This window comes from Aulonocara sp. 'chitande type north' Nkhata Bay, linkage group LG1 (genome assembly GCF_057382095.1).
Source record: "Aulonocara sp. 'chitande type north' Nkhata Bay isolate Kocher_YH1m ecotype deep benthic linkage group LG1, A_spYH_male_GT1.1, whole genome shotgun sequence".
Classification (NCBI taxonomy): Eukaryota; Metazoa; Chordata; class Actinopteri; order Cichliformes; family Cichlidae; genus Aulonocara; species Aulonocara sp. 'chitande type north' Nkhata Bay.
The window spans coordinates 8,061,708-8,078,326 of record NC_141344.1 but is presented as its reverse complement, the minus strand read 5'-3'; the positions used below and the strand labels follow the sequence as shown (position 1 = coordinate 8,078,326).

The window sequence follows — 16,619 nt, the reverse complement described above, 5'->3', positions numbered from 1 at the left end:
GTCTAGAAAGTGTGGCACACAGCTGGAACATACAAGGAAGGAGAACTCCTCAAATAACTCCTCTGTACTCATATGTTGTTTTAGTTATTTGAAATGATCAAACTGTTTGCCCTCCATTGTTTACGTGTTCGAAAAAAAGGTAAGAAATCTCTTCATAATTAAAATTAACCCTAAATATCATGAGCACTGTTACACTGTACATCATAAAATGCAGCTGTGGGCAGGCTAAATGATTAATAAAGCAGCTGTGTCAACTATGATAACTTTATTATGCAACTGACAAAATGATTGCTCAGAGGGTTGGTTTGTCTACACCTCTCTTCCTCGTGCCCGTGGGCGGGCGAAGAGACTCTGACTGTAAACTACACCCCAGCTGTCATGCACTTCTCCAAAGTCCTCAGTGCATTTTTTCCAGAGAATGTGTTCCATCGAGGTGAAGGGCAAGTAATTAGGGACGGAAATACTGTTTTGGACAGTAACGACGAAGATGACGCTCTCATTAGCGACATATTTGTTATTTTTACATCTCTGTAATTTGGCTATGGGGAACGTTGATCCTTCTCCGAGGATGATCTTCACAGAAAAAGGTAAAAAAAGGAAATGATTTTTCTTCATTTATGAGATATCAAATGCTAAAAAGTTAAAAGGGACTGCGAAGGGATTTTTATCAGCGCTTTAAAGTATGCAGTGAGGTGAATGAATATGTATTAAATGACTTGGTCATTGTGATTCAGGAAAAAAACATCAAGTCTTTCTTTCAAACGTACAGTCCGTATTATGCAGTTCCATTATCGTCAGAGGAGGACAACATGCCCATGTTAACCACAAGGCGATGTGTTGGACAGAAGGCAGCTTTGTGCCTTACAATGTTTCTTTGTTTGTCTGTGGACAATTTTTTCAACAATGAGTAGTGGTTAGGACTCACTGGCAGGATGATGGTTTAGATTTAGATGTTGTTTTTTTATTTTCTATTTTTTCTATAGTTACAAAAGAAATTAGGAATGATACGTATAAAGGCAAAGAGAGCTTTTACACACCCTCTTCTGGACAGAAATGGCTGTGAAGACTATGTTCTACACATTGTCCCTGTATCATAGTTCTTTAAGTTTTGACAATATTAACAAAACTCTACTTCACCCTCCAGTGCACGTCACTGACTTCGTTTAGCTAAACGCATTAGCATATTGTTATTTACAAAGTGGATAAACTGCTTATCTATGTAATTTCTTATCGTGCACAGACAGCTGCTTATGGTGGGTGCCCTTCGTACGTCGTAACATTTACAAGACGCAGTCTCACTGGTTTTGTCTCCCTGATAGAGTTCAAAAGTTAAAGAGTTGAAGAATTCTGTGGAGTGCAATTTTTATTTCTAAAAAATGTTTTTGTTTGTTCTACTTTATTTTAGTCTATTTGCCGTTTATTATATTTCTGAAATCTTTTCATGACGTGCTTTCTTGGGCAGGTCTCCCACGATTTTAATGCTAAGGGACTCAATGATTAAATAAAGATTTCAAAAAAGTTTATCTGTATAACATTAACAGAACAACGTGATATTTTAGTAGAGTGTCAGACTTCATCTAACTGAAACTTTTTGCACTTGTTATTTTGTTTATGTAAGCAATGGTAAACTCTTCTGACAACTGCAGAGGGTAGGTTTCATTTTCTCCCTTCAGCTAAGTTTTCAAAACAGCACCAACAATGCTACCATAAACCTCTTTTTGAAGAAGTAACTGGACACTGGTCACTTTCATATTGACAGTAGTGTGGGAAAAAACTTTGTTCAGCTTTTTTACATCTTACTTAATAAAACTGGATTACCACTGTCTACTTTAAGTAGACACAATACATCTTTGGACACCTGTTGCTTACAAATGCCATCTTTATGTGGGAAAGAGTTAAGAATGTGCCTTTAAAAATGCAAGAAAACCATAAGATTATCATTATTATTCTCACTGTAAGACAAGGCCAATGGTTTTTGGAGTTACAAAAAAGTGCAAGAGGGATGGCAGAAATAGGATCACCAAAGTGTTTGAGTTTCATTCTTAGGAGACCTGTACTAACATGCATCAAGCATTTCAAATATATATATATATACTGGGTACTAACAATGAAGTTCAAGGCTAAACACTTATTCAACCTCTATACTGTTGTGTATATTGTTGTGAAGTTTGGAGAGGATCCATAAAAACAATTGTGCGTAATATAAAGATTTTCACATTTGGTGTGATCTTGACCTGGTTTTCAACAAAATTTAATCAGCTCAAACTGTTATGGGTATGTGGATCTTGCACTACTAACAAACAGATAAATAAAATGAACTGATGACATACTCCTTGCCTTCCAGGGGCGAAAAATCATTCTTGTTGTTTATGATACTACATTATGGGTTTACCTGATGAATCTCATAATACATTCATACATTTTATCTTTCTTTTCTTGTTTTTGCTGGGTTTGTTTTTAGAAAAAGCAATGACACGGTTCAGTCTTCCCCATGACCCACCTGTACAGATTCTTTTAGAAGACCAATCAGACACTGTTTTAGCTGCTGGACAATCATACCTGAATACCTACAACTTTCAAAACCATAAGACGGTAGTAGAAATCTGTACAACCACAGTAAATGATTATACTGAGATCATTGAAATAATATTCATAATAATATCATGGGAAAGTAATAGTCCTGCATCATATATCTACATAGAGCCACAAGTTTATGCAGTGGGAGAAATGCAACAGCATAAGCAGTGAACATGTAAGTAAAACAAACAAATTTAGTTGGTTAGATTTGATTGTTTGACCACTGAAGAAATATAACAAACAATATTTGTCTTGTCTTTAAGGATTGCAGCTATAACATCACTTTGGTCCACCGGAAGAAAGATGCTAACCAGTTGTTTGTGTGTGGAACAGATGGCAATGAAAGGGTTTGCTGTAACACGGTAGGACACTGGCATCATTGTCATTGAGAACTGTTAACATCACCACAAATACAGGGTGGGCCATTTATATGGATACACCGTAATGACATGGGAATGGTTGGTGATATTAAAGTCCTGTTTGTGGCACATTAGTATATGTGTGGGGGCAAACTCCTCCAGATGGGTGGTGAGTGACCATGGTGGCCATTTAGAAGTCGGCCATCTCGGATACAACTTTTGTTTTTTTCAATAGGAAGAGGGCCATGTGACACATCAAACTTATTGGTAATGTCACAAGAAAAACAATGGTGTGCTTGGTTTCAACGTAACTTTATTCTTTCATTAGTTATTTACAAGTTTCTGACCACTTATAAAATGTGTTCAATGTGTTCATTGTGTTGGATTGTCAATGCAACCCTCTTCTCCCACTCTTCACACACTGATAGTAACACCGCAGGAGAAATGCCAGCACAGGCATCCAGTATCTGTAGTTTCAGGTGCTGCACATCTCATATCTTCACACCATAGACAATTGCCTTCAGATGACCCTTCAACTGGCCCACGATGACCAATCCACTTTCCAGGAAACTGTTCATCTAGGAATGCTCGGACCTGGCACCCATAATGTGGTGGTGCACAATCTTGCTGGAAAAACTCAGGGAACGTGCCAGCTTCAGTGCATAAAGAGGGAAACACATCATCATGTAGCAATTTCAAATATCCAGTGGCCTTGAGGTTTCCATTGATGAAGAATGGACCCACTATCGTTGTCCCCATATACCACACCAAACCATCTCTTTTGTTGTTCCAACAGCCTTGGAAGGATCCATCCAATGTGGGTTAGTGTCAGACCAATAGCAGTGGTTTTGTTTGTTAACATCACCATTCACATAAAAGTTTGCCTCATCACTGAACAAAATCTTCTGTGTGAACTGAGGGTCCTGTTGCAATTTTTGTTTTGCCCATTCTGCAAATTCTGTGCGCCGATCTGGGTCATCCTCATTGAGATGCTGCAGTAGCTGGAGTTTGTAAGGGTGCCATTTGTGAGTAGCTAATCCGCCAAAGGGATGTTCGACTAATGCCACTCTCCAGTGACATGCAGTGAGTGCTACGCTGTGGGCTCTTGCTGAATGAAGCTAGGACATTAGTGACAGTTTTCTTGCGTCCACATTTTGGCAAATCCAACTCTGAACCAGTTTCACGAAACTTAGCAAGCAGTTTGCTGCCTGTAGCATGGGAGATGGGTGGTCTCGTAGGGTGTCTTGCATTGAAATCTGCTGCAATGGCCCGGTTACTGCGTTCACCAGATATCAACATGATTTTGATGCGCTCCTCACGTGTTAACCTCTTTGACATGTCAATGGCTGTGAACAAAGAGAAACTTGTAAATAACTCATGAAAGAATAAAGTTACGTTGAAACCAAGCACACCATTGTTTTTCTTGAGACATTACCAATAAGTTTGATGTGTCACATGGCCCTCTTCCCATTGAAAAAACAAAAGTTGTATCCAAGATGGCCGACTTCTAAATGGCCACCATGGTCACCACCGATCTTGAGGGGACCATACATTAAGATGTGCTGTGCTTTCTTTTATAGGATTTAACAGTGGAGGCCCCCATGTGCCTTTCCTCTGAAAATATCGCAAACTTAATAGAAGGTATAGAAAGATTTAACATAAAGGAGGGTGAACCATCAGTTTTTATAGGTGAGTTTTTCTACATGAGGATGCTCTATAATAAATCTCCTGATGAATCCCTGCTATTTCATTCATTTGTTTTCAATGATTGTGTAATTTGCAGAAAGTCTGTACTCTTGTCAAAACTACTAACATCCTTTAATCAACTCAATCCATTCTAAAGGTTGCTTCTTTTTCTTATTGTTATGATATTCAACTAGTTTCTCCCCATTTGCACATCCCTATAAAACCTTAATTTGCAACTGTTTTTTCCAGATTCTGAACAGAGTGCAGCTCTCTACATAACACGCTCTGGATCTGATGAATCTGTTGGTATTCAGAAATTTGGTAAAGCAACAGTGGGGCCAAAGAACCACAATAAAGGTATTTTCATAAAGTTAGAGTCGGAGAGACTTTGTTTTGTGAAATCACATCACTATAAATGTTTGGAGCCAAATAAATATTTTGTCTTTCAATGTTTAGAGCAGCATTATGTAGGATTGGTGCTCAGCAAACGTGAAGAGGATCCCTCCCAGAACAGAGTTTATGGCTTCTATAAGGAGAAAACCAAAGACCCTGGACTGTTCAGTGAAATGTGGCTCCCCTTTGTGACCCGGGTTTGCATGGTAAGACCAAAATAGTTAGAAAATTTGTATTAAGTGCCACCAACGTTAAAAAATTAAATAAACATAAATACATCATGACTGATTGACTGTCCATTGCTTCTAGACAGATGTTGGTGGTCCCAAGAACAATTTGCAGTTTACCTGGACATCCCAGATGAATGCCAGGCTCTTCTGTGGAGATCGTAACAGAAAACAGCATTTCTCTGAACTGGTGGATGTTTCCACTGTGGATGCAGATCGATGGCAGGATACAAAGATTTATGCACTCTTTAGAAATGAATGGTAGGACTCTGATGATATTTATTTTGATGCTAATAATAATGATATAGTTATAATTTACTCTGTTTCTGTGACTAGCTATTTGTGTAATCGAATCATCTGCTTCCAAACTTCCAAACAATATCCTTTCATGATGATAAAAGGACACTTTGTTCTTTTTAAGCCGTTCCCTACCAGTTTCTTATTTTCTCATTCTGTGTGGTCAGCTGCTTTTTCAACTCTCTCTCTTTTTTTTTTTTTTACCTTGGACCAGTCTACTCATTTTGCTGCAAATGTCTCAGACAAACCTACAATGTGTCTCCCTGCAGGGGGATGAGTGCTGTCTGCATCTACACAATAGGAGACATTGACAAAATCTTCACAAACTCCCCATTCAAAGGCTACACAAAAGCTGAGATGGACAGGCCAAGGACGGTATGGAATATTCAAATTGGTCTAAAGTGAAAAATTTAATAACGGCTACCATCACAAGAAGATCCCTGCCTTTTTGGGGGGGCGGAGTATATAGACAAGAATAGAATAGCCCTTTATTATAATTTAAACCAATGGTTAAGTGTAGTCACTGAGTGAAAAATAGCTTTTAAATATTTTCTTTCACCTTTACGATATTAAATTAATTAAAAAACTAAATTAAAAGGTTTTAGATTTGTTTTTAAAACAGTCATTTGGAAACTGAAAAAGTAAACCAGAGGTTTACAGGCTTATTGACCAGTCATCTGGTGTTCAGCCAGTCTAAGTTAAGCACCTTATTTCTTCAGTGTGTTGATGATAGCACCAAGCTTCCAGTGGAAACCCTGAAGAAGATTGAAAAGACTTCAGAGATGGAGCAGCTGGTTCATCCTGTGGGAAACTCTGGCCTTCTTCTCTTCAATCACCAGAGCTATACTCACATCCAAATTGATGGCTCACCAAACAGGAGAACCAGTCACCACACTGTTATCTTCTTATCTTTAAGTGAGTAAAAACAATAATCTGAAGTAGTAAAAATGCTAAGAAGAATATGCTATAATGTATGTTTGTGTATATCTGAGATCATACCTCAGGGCGAAAATAGTGCAGTAACCAAATCTCCTTGATTGATGCGGGAGGTGCTGTGATCACAGCCATGTAATTATGAATGTATTAAAAGAATATAATATTATTCAACGGGTTTACCTGAGTTTGAAGACCAAAAATTAGCAGAACCTCAGAGAGAGAGAGTGGGGTGGCTGAGGTGCATTTGTGCATTTAGATTAGAGATGGACCGATCCGATATTACGTATCGGTATCGGTCCGATACTGACCTAAATTACTGGATCGGATATTGGAGAAAAATAAAAAATGTAATCCGATCCATTAAATATCACGAAAGCACCTCACAAAACTTGCAACACGCTGTAACTCACCTCAGAACGTTAGCACGTCGGAGCAGTATGCATCACCTGATAGAGCGGCTGTGGCATGCGGGACCTGTCGGTGGTCTGGATAGCATGTGGAGCTTCGCTAGCAACCCGGCATTTCATCTCCGACAAAGTTATCCCGAGAGAAGTAAAGCAAGTGTGTAAGTCCATCTCTGAATGTTTGTAAAGCATTCCTGCGTTAAGCTTAACAAGCGACTGCCTCTCCGGCTGCTACTTCAATCATGAAACTGCTTAACGATCAGCTGATCGGCTTTTCTGTCGCGAGTCCGTGTCTCTAGTTTGCTTTTGGCCCACTTTGCACCAGAAAGAGGAAACCAGCGGCTGAACAACAGCAGCACGTTTAAGCTTGATCAGCTATTGTTAGAATGTATTTAATATTACTTTCTACTCGAGGATCTTTTTCTACGTAGCTGACGCTGGTAACTGTGCAGGGGCGGATCTAGCAAAGTTTAGCCAGGGGGGCCGATAGGGCATGAACAGGGAAAAGGGGGCACAAAGACATACTTTTCTTTCTTATTCTCATTTAAAATGTCTAGCTTTTAATAAATAATTATCTGACACCCAAAGTTTTAATTTGATGTAAAATGAATAGAAGTCAATTACTGTATATAGTAACTATTAAGTCTAATATATATACCCTAGTAAGCTATAGTAGTTTTTCCTTTGGGAAGGTACCATCTGTGCAGTCTGCAATTTTGTTGAAGAAAGATGTTGAATCTATTTAATATTTCTTGAAAAATAATTGATTTCTGTGCATTTTTTTTCACACTGCATCAAATTAAGGTTGATTACGTCGATTAAGCATCATGAGGTGGAGCGTGAGGGGTGGTTCCCTATTTTTTATTTATTTATTTTTGTTGTTGCTGGGAGTTGGAACCCTATTAGTTAGGTTGCTTAATATTTATGCTAAGTACTCTTTAAAATACCAGAATAGGGAGGATGGTGTAGGTTTAAGTTTATTAGATTGATCAGTATTGCTGAACTATGAAATATATTTTTTTGCATACAGGTATAACAGAATAGCTTTAGTGTACTTGTTGTTTTAAACTTGAGTATGAACTTATACAAAATGCAGCAAGATATTTAAAAAACAGTTTTGTTGATTAAAAAACACTATATCGGATTCATATCGGTATCGGCAGATATCCAAATTTATGATATCGGTATCGGTATCGGACATAAAAAAGTGGTATCGTGCCATCTCTAATTTAGATGGGTTTTAATATTTAGTATCATCCCTGCTTCTTTTTGTGGTTTTCCGCAGACAATGGAGGAATTCATAAAGTATTGCACAATAAAAATGATACCTTTCTCATTGCTGAGTTTCGACCATTCAACTACACAGAACAGATCAGCTTCATCCTTCACCCATCTTCTGTGAGTACCAGTGTTCCCTACAGAACAATATATCCTCCACTAAACCATATAGGTGTGTGAGTATGGAAAACAACTTAGATGCTCCTGAAAAGGAACATCAAACTTAGATCTGTAAATTAACTCCAGTGGAGTTTTTTGTTTTTGTTTAGAAATGGCCGAGTACATTAAGAAAACTTGTCCATCGTTACAGAAAAAGCTGTATGTGAACAATGGAAGTCAACTGGTCCAACTTGATGTAGCAGACTGCTCCCAGTATGGAGATACCTGCCAGGACTGTATGTTATCCAGAGATCCTTACTGTGGCTGGGATGGCACCCAGTGCATACGTGACACAAAGTAAGACCTCAGAGCTTTATGGAACTCATATCTGGAGAATATGCAGAATAATTCTTCGCAACCAAAGATTGCATCAAGTAGCCTTACATTTTTCTAACAGCAAGCTGAAATAAAAATGTAATGTTTACTAATACAAACATTATTAAGAACCTACCAATGTTACCACCATAGGTTGCAAGATCATGTACATTGTAAAAGATGGTCATATTTATAAAAACAATGTTCCTTAGTATTCAAACACTCCTCTTGATTCATACACAGGTGTGATTCACATCCTATAACGTCATACTAGCACGCCCTGAAATGTGTACATAATATGCAACATTATTAGCTTACTTTTTGCCAGTGGTGTTGCACCACCTGACAAAGCTTGATGGATGAATCATTGCACACTTCATCAAGGATGAAGCAGCACTTAGGAAATACAATGTCCCGTAAATCATGTTATCAATATTTCAACACTCACTGACACTCATTGGAGCTTTTGTTTATGAATTTGTCCTACTGTAGTACAGCTCTACTGCTTTATGAAAAGCTAGTGTACTGTGTAACAACCAGTTATCACCCAACGGGTGTTAGGCTTTTTTGTTCAACTAACTAAAGCTGATGCAAGTCAAGATACTTCAGCATAATTTCAATTAATTTAAAGGGATATACTTGGGAGGAGTAAGGTTCCTGTGGGTTCCTGTAAATGTTAGTTTTCTATCAACTGCCAGGATGTTGGTTACATACTGTCTAATGTAAACATACACTATGTTTTGCAGTGGGATATGGCATGATGCAGCCACTGGGAACCTAGCCATCTGTCAAGAACACGCTGAAAAAGGTATTTAAATTCAGGCACCTGCAAAATTTGGACAGAGCCCCAAACTATCTGATAGATATATCAGAATCAGCATACTTTAAGATAAGATAAGATAAGATAAGATAAAACTTTATTAATCCCTCGGGTGGGTTCCTCTGGGAAATTCGGTTTCCAAAAGCACAGCACCGACAGAAGTTACACACACACACACACACACACACACACACACACACACACACACACACACACACACACACACACACACACACATATATAAATACAGATACATATATAAATAAAATATACGAAGGGGATAAATAGAATAAATAGGAATAAAAATGAAAATACAAGTGAATTGCACATTTCAAGTATGGAGTCTATTGCACCGTTGACTATTAACAAAAGTATTGCACAAAAGGTATTGCACAGTGAAGTGAAGAGGCACTACAGCTTAGTTGTTCCCCCTTCCTTTGTCCACCTGTTTCTCCTCCCTCTCCCCTCCAGAGAGGAGTTAAACAGTCTGATGGCGTGTGGGACAAAGAAGTTTTTAAGTCTGTTAGTTCTTGTCTCGGGGAGAAGCAACCTGTCACTGAACAGACTCTTCTGGTTGTTAATGGCCGTGTGCAGAGGATGCCCAGCATTGTCCATAATGTCCAGCAGTTTTTTCAGTGTCCTTTTCTCTGCCACTGTTACCAGAGTGTCCAGCTTCATGCCGACCACAGAGCTAGCCTTCCTGATCAGTTTCTCCAGCCTGGATGAGTCCTTCTTTGCTGTGCTGCTCCCCCAGCACACCACAGCATAGAAAAGTACTCCAGCAACCACTTTATTAATCCCTCGGGAAATTATGTGGGTTACAGCTGCTCCAGCACAGTAACATTAACAAAAATAGACTGAACTATTTAACAATACAATATGTTAACATACAAGGAATAGCACAATATATACAAATCACCAAATAATAAATATCCAGGGTTGACAGATGCAATTATAAATAACTATCAAGAATATTCACAGCAACATTATTGAGTAGAAAAGAGTGTGTGCAAAAAGGATGTAACTATTGCAGTGTTTACATTGTATTAGATAGAGGAGTTGTACAGGGAGATGGCCACAGGCAGGAATGATTTCCTGTGTCGTTCAGTGGTGCCTTTTGGTAATCTCAGTCTCTCACTGAACGTGCTCCTGTGACTAGCCAGCGTGTCATGGAGTGGGTGGGAGGTATTATCCAACATTGTCTTTATCTTGGAAAAACTTTCGCCCCTCTGACACCACCTTAAGAGAGTCCAGCTCCATATCCACATTACTGGCCCTGCAGATAACTTTATTTAGTCTGTCGGCATCAGCAATCCTTAACCTGCTCCCCCAGCATGCAACAGCATAGAGGATAGCACTGGCCACAACAGACTTGTAGAAAATCCTGAGTATTGTCCGACAGATGTTGAAGGACCTCGGCCGCCTCAGAAAATAGAGACGACTCTCGCCCTTCCTATAAAGTGCAGTAGTGTTTTTAACCCAGTCCACTTTATTGTCTATGTGTACTCCAAGGTATTTATATGTCCACGTTGACCCCATGGATTGAAACAGGGGTCAAGGGTTTTCTGGTCTTCCTAAAATCAACAGTCAATTCCTTGGTCTTTCCCATGTTGAGCTGCAGATGTTTCTGCTCACACCACATGACAAAGGAGTCGACCACAGCGCAGTACTCTGACTCATCACCCCTGCTGATGCATCCAACCACTGCAGAGTCATCAGAAAACTTCTGGAGATAGCAGGTCTCTGTGCAGTGGCTGAAGTCTGTGGTGTAGAGGGTGAAGAGGAAGGGGGAGAGGACAGTCCCTTTTGTTTCCCCTGTGTTGCTGATTACCTTGTCAGACACAATGAGACCACACATATTGTGGTCTTCTTGTCAGGTAATCAAAAATCCAAGACACCAGAGAAGCATCCACTTGCATTGCTGTTAGTTTATCACCCAGGAAGGTCGGCCTGATGGTGTTGAATGCACTGGAAAAGTCAAAAAACATGACCTATGCAGCACTCGCTGGCTGGTCCAAATGGGTGTAGACACGATTGAGCAGGTAGAGATGATGGCGTCCTCATTTCCGAGTAAGGACTGGTAAGCAAATTGAAGGGGATTCTGATGTGGTCTGACTATGGGTCGGAGTAGGTCCAGGATGAGTCTTCCCAGGATTTTCTTGATGTGGTAGGTCAGTGCCCACAGGCCTGTAATCCTGGGGGTCAGCACTGGGACCCTCTGCACACTCAGACTCAACATGAACAGTTTATGAAAGACTCCACAAAGCTGGGGGGCACAGGCCTTGAGGACACGGGGACTCAGTCCATCTGGTCCAGCAACCTTGCCTCCTCATTTGCCTCTGAACCTGGTCTTGAGTGAAAGTGATGTGTGGCAGCCTCGCTTCTGTCAGTCTGCTCCAGGGCAGCTGTGGCTACAACTGTAGCTTGGCTACAACTGTAGCTTGCCTCCACCAGTGTGTGAATGTGAGAGTGAATGAATAGTGGTATTGTAAAGCGCTTTGAGGGTCTCAAAAAGCGCTATATAAATGCAATCCATTATTATTATTATTGTGAATGCATTCCAGCAACTGGAAGAAATCTTGGTTTGTCTTCTTTTTTTTGTCTTCTTTTTTTCACGATATGCTCTCTTTCATGTTGTTTTCCTATTGGTTGGAATGTAGATGTGGGTTTTAGCAGCAGTCACATGGTTATATTAAATTTCTGACACTATCAAAACTTTTAATGAGACATTTGAAAGGTTTTTACTGATACATTTTCAATCTGATGGCTTATCTATTGCTTCCTAAAAAAAGGTTTCAACCATTTTCCCAAAGAGCTTAGTGCACTGGATTTGTGAGAAGAAATCAGAAATTAAAAAAAAAAAAAGATGTAAAACAAAAACATGGCTAAGCTAAATGGGCGTTCTTGTGTTTTTTTCCGCAGAATTTCCAAATCCAGAAAAAGATGTTGTCAGATTTCACGCAAAGCATTTTCTGCAATGCCCAGTATCCTCCCGTCATGCTCAGTACAGTTGGCACCACCTTCAAAACTCTTCATCTTGCATCGGGAAGCCAGATCATTGCCTTTATTTGATCAACAGCATGGGACCTGAGCAGGAAGGAACTCATACCTGTGTATCAGAGGAAATGGGTTACAGGAAAATCCTGGCACAGTACCAACTACAGCTGGGGAACAAGGTGGTTGGTTTACAGTCAAAGCCAATGATCTGGGTTTGTCTCATGGTGGTTCTGATTCAGATGTTGTGATGTTAGTTCCTCAGAGTTGTGATACTATAAAAAAAATTTCATTATTCTTTAATTTATTTTTATTTTTTTAACTAAAATAAAACTCTATTACTTCTAATACTTTGAGCTGCAGCTCGGGATGTAGAGCAAGCCATTATTGTAGAGTTTTGATATCTGGTTTCGCAAATGTCCTTGGATGAGATCAATTGCCACCAATGCATTCATTAGCGTGTGTAAGAGAGATAGATTAAAAAACAAACTGCAGTTATACAGCCACGCTCCAAAGCTTTTCTTTTTTTGAGGGGCTAATTCATTCATTTTTTTCTTCTTATGGAAAAAATATATTGAATATCAGTTGGACTCAGGCTTGTTGACAGTATTAAAAGCTGAAGTTCAATGGTATAAAATGCTGTCTGTGGTAATTTTTAGAAATTAATTGCAGTGTTGCATGCAGTACATGCACACATGTCAATCAATATTGATTGACATGCGTGCATGCAGTACATGCACGCATGTCAATCAATATTGATTGATTCCTTTTTTTTATTCTTTCCTGTAACTGTTGCATCTGTTTCCTGTAATTTGAAATTCTGCCAGAATGTACACAGTGCACGTTATAAATTTCCGGCCATGTGTCTTAGCTCATGTAGATTTCCAAACACTGACCCAGTTTCTGTTTGTTCAGAGTTCGGTTAATAAAGAGAAGAAACACTCAGACACTTTTCCCCTATTTTTGAGTGAAACCTGATCATAAATTCCAAGTAGAAAGGTAAGACTTTTGACCTCACAGTGCTTTAGGATAGCAAGCAAGTTGCTGCTTTTCAAATGCTTAACCTGGCAGTACAAATGAAGCTACAACCAAAACAAAAAGAGATTTAATTTATCACATTTTTGCAGTTACGTGAGTCCAAAAAAATACCACATCTAAACATCTCAACCATCTTTTCAACATATAAACTAAAGGAAATAAACTGCAAATGTTTACAACATGCGTCTGTCTTTTTCAAAGTCTCTCATGTTAGTGTCTGATGATAAACAAGTCCAAACATGTTACCACAAAAAACGCGCTGCTGGGTCTCATTCTCCATAAAGTGAATAAACACCTCTCACAATATAAACACAGACCATTACCATGTGAACCTCCTGGTTAACATCCATAAAGAAAAGGGTTATTTTGGCACCTCACATCTTTCATCTGCATTCATGCTAGTGCTGATCCACAATGATAGCAAACCCTTTTTTTTATATATATATAGTGGTCTATTTTAGACAAACCTTTAGCATGGTGTTGTTATGGAGCACATGTGCCAGGCAGATTAGGAGTCATTCAGGAGAAACTAGGAACTAACTAGGCTTTATTGGAGAAGCACAGGACACACTGAGCACACAGCTAAACGGAGCTGGAAGACTGTTTACTTAGCCTGGCAGGGCGAAGGACACTGTCTCAGCTGAACTCTGGACATATATACACATGCAGATGTACACTCATCCCCCCTCCCCCTCCAAACGCCTTCGACGCTTATTCCCCTCCGATGCTGACGGTGGATCAAGGAGACCAGCGCTTATGCTGCAGGCCCGGATGCACTGTGTACATTGGCTGTGTCTCACCCTTTACCCACCCCTGTTGCTTGTCATGTGTTTCTTTGGTGTATTAAGAGGGTTTTTTTTTTTCATGTGCTATGTACAGAGGTGTTTTTTTCTGTTCTCAAACTGATCTCCCTGTTGGAGCTCAGTCTGGGGGGAGTTATTTTTTTCTCCTTATCTTTCCTCATGTTGTGCATTTTCCATTGTTATACCTCTGACCTGTCTTCCCCATGTGATGTTTGTGTCATGTATGTATGGTCAGAAGGGTAAGATGGCGCTGGCAAAGGTCGGCAGCCTTAACCCAATTTCCTTCGGGGTCAACCTTCAGGATCAATAAAGTTTTATTGAATTGAATTGAATTGAATTGAATAGAAGAAGTTCGATTACAGCAGAACTTTCCAAAAGAAAGTTTTAGCTGAAGCTACTTGGGGGAAAAAAAAATCAGAACACTTATAGGTTTACAATGTTTTTATTTCGTTTTTTAAAGTGTCAGCAAAAGCAGAAACCCACTTAAGTAAACTGCATATAGTGCTCATAGTATATACAGATAGAAACATTAAACTATTAATGAGGTTGTGCAGTAAGTGTGCGAACACTAACACTTCCTTTCACAAACCAGGCTGTGGATGGCACTGTTACATTAAGAAAGATAAAGATTTTTCTATGAGTCTGCTTTGACCAGTGCTATCCTCTATGCTGTTGCATGCTGGAGGAGCAGGTTGAAGGTTGCTGATGCCAACAGACTAAATAAACTGATCCGCAAGGCCAGTAATGTTGTGGGGATGCACGTTCAGCGAGAGACTGAGATGATCAAAAAGCACCACTGAACGACACAGGAAACCATTCCTGCCCGTGGCCATCTCCCTGTACAACTCCTCTATCTAATACAATGTAAACACTGCAATAGTTACACCCTTTTTGCACACACTCTTTTCTACTCAGTAATGTTGCTGTGAATATTCTTGATATTAATTCATAAATACCTCAGTAAATCATTGATATTTATTATTGAGTGATTTGTCTATATTGTGCAATTTCCTACATTTGTAAATCTGTAACATATTGTATTGTTAAATAGTCTCGTCTGTTTCTGTTACTGTATTGGAGCAACTGTAACTCACGTAATTTCCCGAGGGATTAATAAAGTATGCTGATTCTGATAACAGAATATTACTTTAACACTAGTTAATGAAAAAATATGTTTCATGTAGTGAAGGTGGATTTGCTATACATATAATATTTGAGCATAGCCACCACGATAGGAAACTGATAGGTAACCTTTCCTATCAGTCACTCATCAGTTACTGAGGTCTGTAAGAAGTCCATCACCTTGTTGTTCTCAAGCAGAACATTGCAAAAGAGGGACAGATCAGACTGAAAAACCAAGGAGACCTGACCATCACAAGAAGGTCCCCGCGTCATCGTCTTTTTGGACTAACTGAGGCCATAAGCAAGCAATGCGAAAAGCAAACAAACAGTTGTTTAAGGCATTTCCACTTTGCATTCAGTCTAATCAGACTGGCTTTCCAATATGGTAACGCATTCCTTACTTCACTACTTATTTACCCCTTCACTAAGAGGTGGCGGAGTCCACTACAAGTTTTCTACCTGTACCTGTGCTCATATAAGGAAAAACCCAGCCCCGCCTACCAGGGGCGGTTCCCAGACCCAGGTCTCACCTGTCACATTCATGCATCCTTTTGTTAAGATTTCACTTTAACGTTTATCAGTCGTCACATGTGCATCCTCCACAATGCTAAATGGCTGGGAGTCCTCAATCACCATGCTGACCAGGTCTTCATCTATTTGAGATTGTTCTCCTGAGGAAAGACAATAAAGACAAAGCACAAATATAAATATCACACACGTAACTTATTACAGTTGTATAATATCGTTATATCATTTAGTAACATTACTGCATGCTATATTATCATGGCATTTGATGGCTCACCTGGTCTTGCTCCACAATCGGTGTCCCCCTTATTCTCATGCAAAGCTCTGTAGTGCCTAAGCATGGATGAGGTGTTGTTGTTATATCCCAGCTCCCTGGCACATAGCAAACACTTCACCTTGTACAAAAGTCAAGACAGCTCAACATAAATTGTATTGCACCATCAGTATTATGAAAATACATCTTCTGTAGAAAGTTACATACCTTGCTGGGAGGAATAAAATCAAAATGTTCCCACACAGGGGAGGACATCCTCCTCTTCTTAGCTGGCTCCATTCTCTCCTGACTTTCTCTCCTCACTCTCATAAACCTCCAAACTGTCTCCAAACTCTCACTAACCGCAACTCTCCATCAAACACCCACATTTTTAATGAAGTCTGGGGGGTCTATATCGCTGTCATATCTCGTG

At 39.5% G+C, this 16,619-nt stretch overlaps 2 protein-coding genes across 3 annotated transcripts; one reads left to right on the top strand and one right to left on the bottom strand.

Moving 5' to 3' along the window:
- Window positions 1–334: 334 nt before the first annotated feature.
- On the top strand, window positions 335–15,430 carry LOC147338629 (semaphorin-7A-like). 2 transcript variants are annotated; one of them, XM_086313892.1, is made up of 14 exons: window positions 335–587; window positions 2,462–2,592; window positions 2,702–2,752; window positions 2,841–2,939; window positions 4,517–4,625; window positions 4,872–4,979; window positions 5,079–5,221; window positions 5,325–5,503; window positions 5,809–5,914; window positions 6,259–6,454; window positions 8,165–8,277; window positions 8,468–8,613; window positions 9,378–9,439; window positions 12,374–15,430. In XM_086313892.1, exons 1-14 carry the CDS (start codon window positions 488–490, stop codon window positions 12,694–12,696), a joined length of 1,866 nt encoding a protein of 621 aa, XP_086170018.1. In that variant the 5' UTR covers window positions 335–487; the 3' UTR covers window positions 12,697–15,430. The 2 variants fall into 2 exon arrangements, with proteins under 2 accessions (XP_086170018.1, XP_086170111.1); XM_086313985.1 differs by lacking the exon at window positions 2,462–2,592 and having other exon boundaries at window positions 348–587.
- LOC147338628 (uncharacterized) lies at window positions 14,721–16,531 on the bottom strand. The gene is made up of 3 exons (XM_086314113.1): window positions 16,415–16,531; window positions 16,211–16,328; window positions 14,721–16,079 (listed from the first exon to the last, which is right to left on the bottom strand). The coding sequence occupies exons 1-3, from the start codon at window positions 16,514–16,516 to the stop codon at window positions 15,976–15,978; spliced, it is 324 nt and encodes a 107-aa protein (XP_086170239.1). The 5' UTR covers window positions 16,517–16,531; the 3' UTR covers window positions 14,721–15,975.
- Window positions 16,532–16,619: the final 88 nt, after the last annotated feature.

Bases quoted from the DNA above. Each gene is read 5' to 3' on its own strand.
- LOC147338628 (XM_086314113.1), bottom strand. From the start codon at position 16,516: ATGAGAGTGAGGAGAGAAAGTCAGGAGAGAATGGAGCCAGCTAAGAAG. The intron at 16,329-16,414 runs GTATGTAACTTT...CTTTTGTACAAG, and splicing joins ATTTTATTCCTCCCAGCAAG to GTGAAGTGTTTGCTATGTGC. The intron at 16,080-16,210 runs GTGAGCCATCAA...GTCTTTCCTCAG, and splicing joins CGATTGTGGAGCAAGACCAG to GAGAACAATCTCAAATAGAT.
- LOC147338629 (XM_086313892.1), top strand. From the start codon at position 488: ATGACGCTCTCATTAGCGACATATTTGTTATTTTTACATCTCTGTAAT. The intron at 2,753-2,840 runs GTAAGTAAAACA...CTTGTCTTTAAG, and splicing joins ACAGCATAAGCAGTGAACAT to GATTGCAGCTATAACATCAC. The intron at 4,980-5,078 runs GTATTTTCATAA...TTCAATGTTTAG, and splicing joins GCCAAAGAACCACAATAAAG to AGCAGCATTATGTAGGATTG.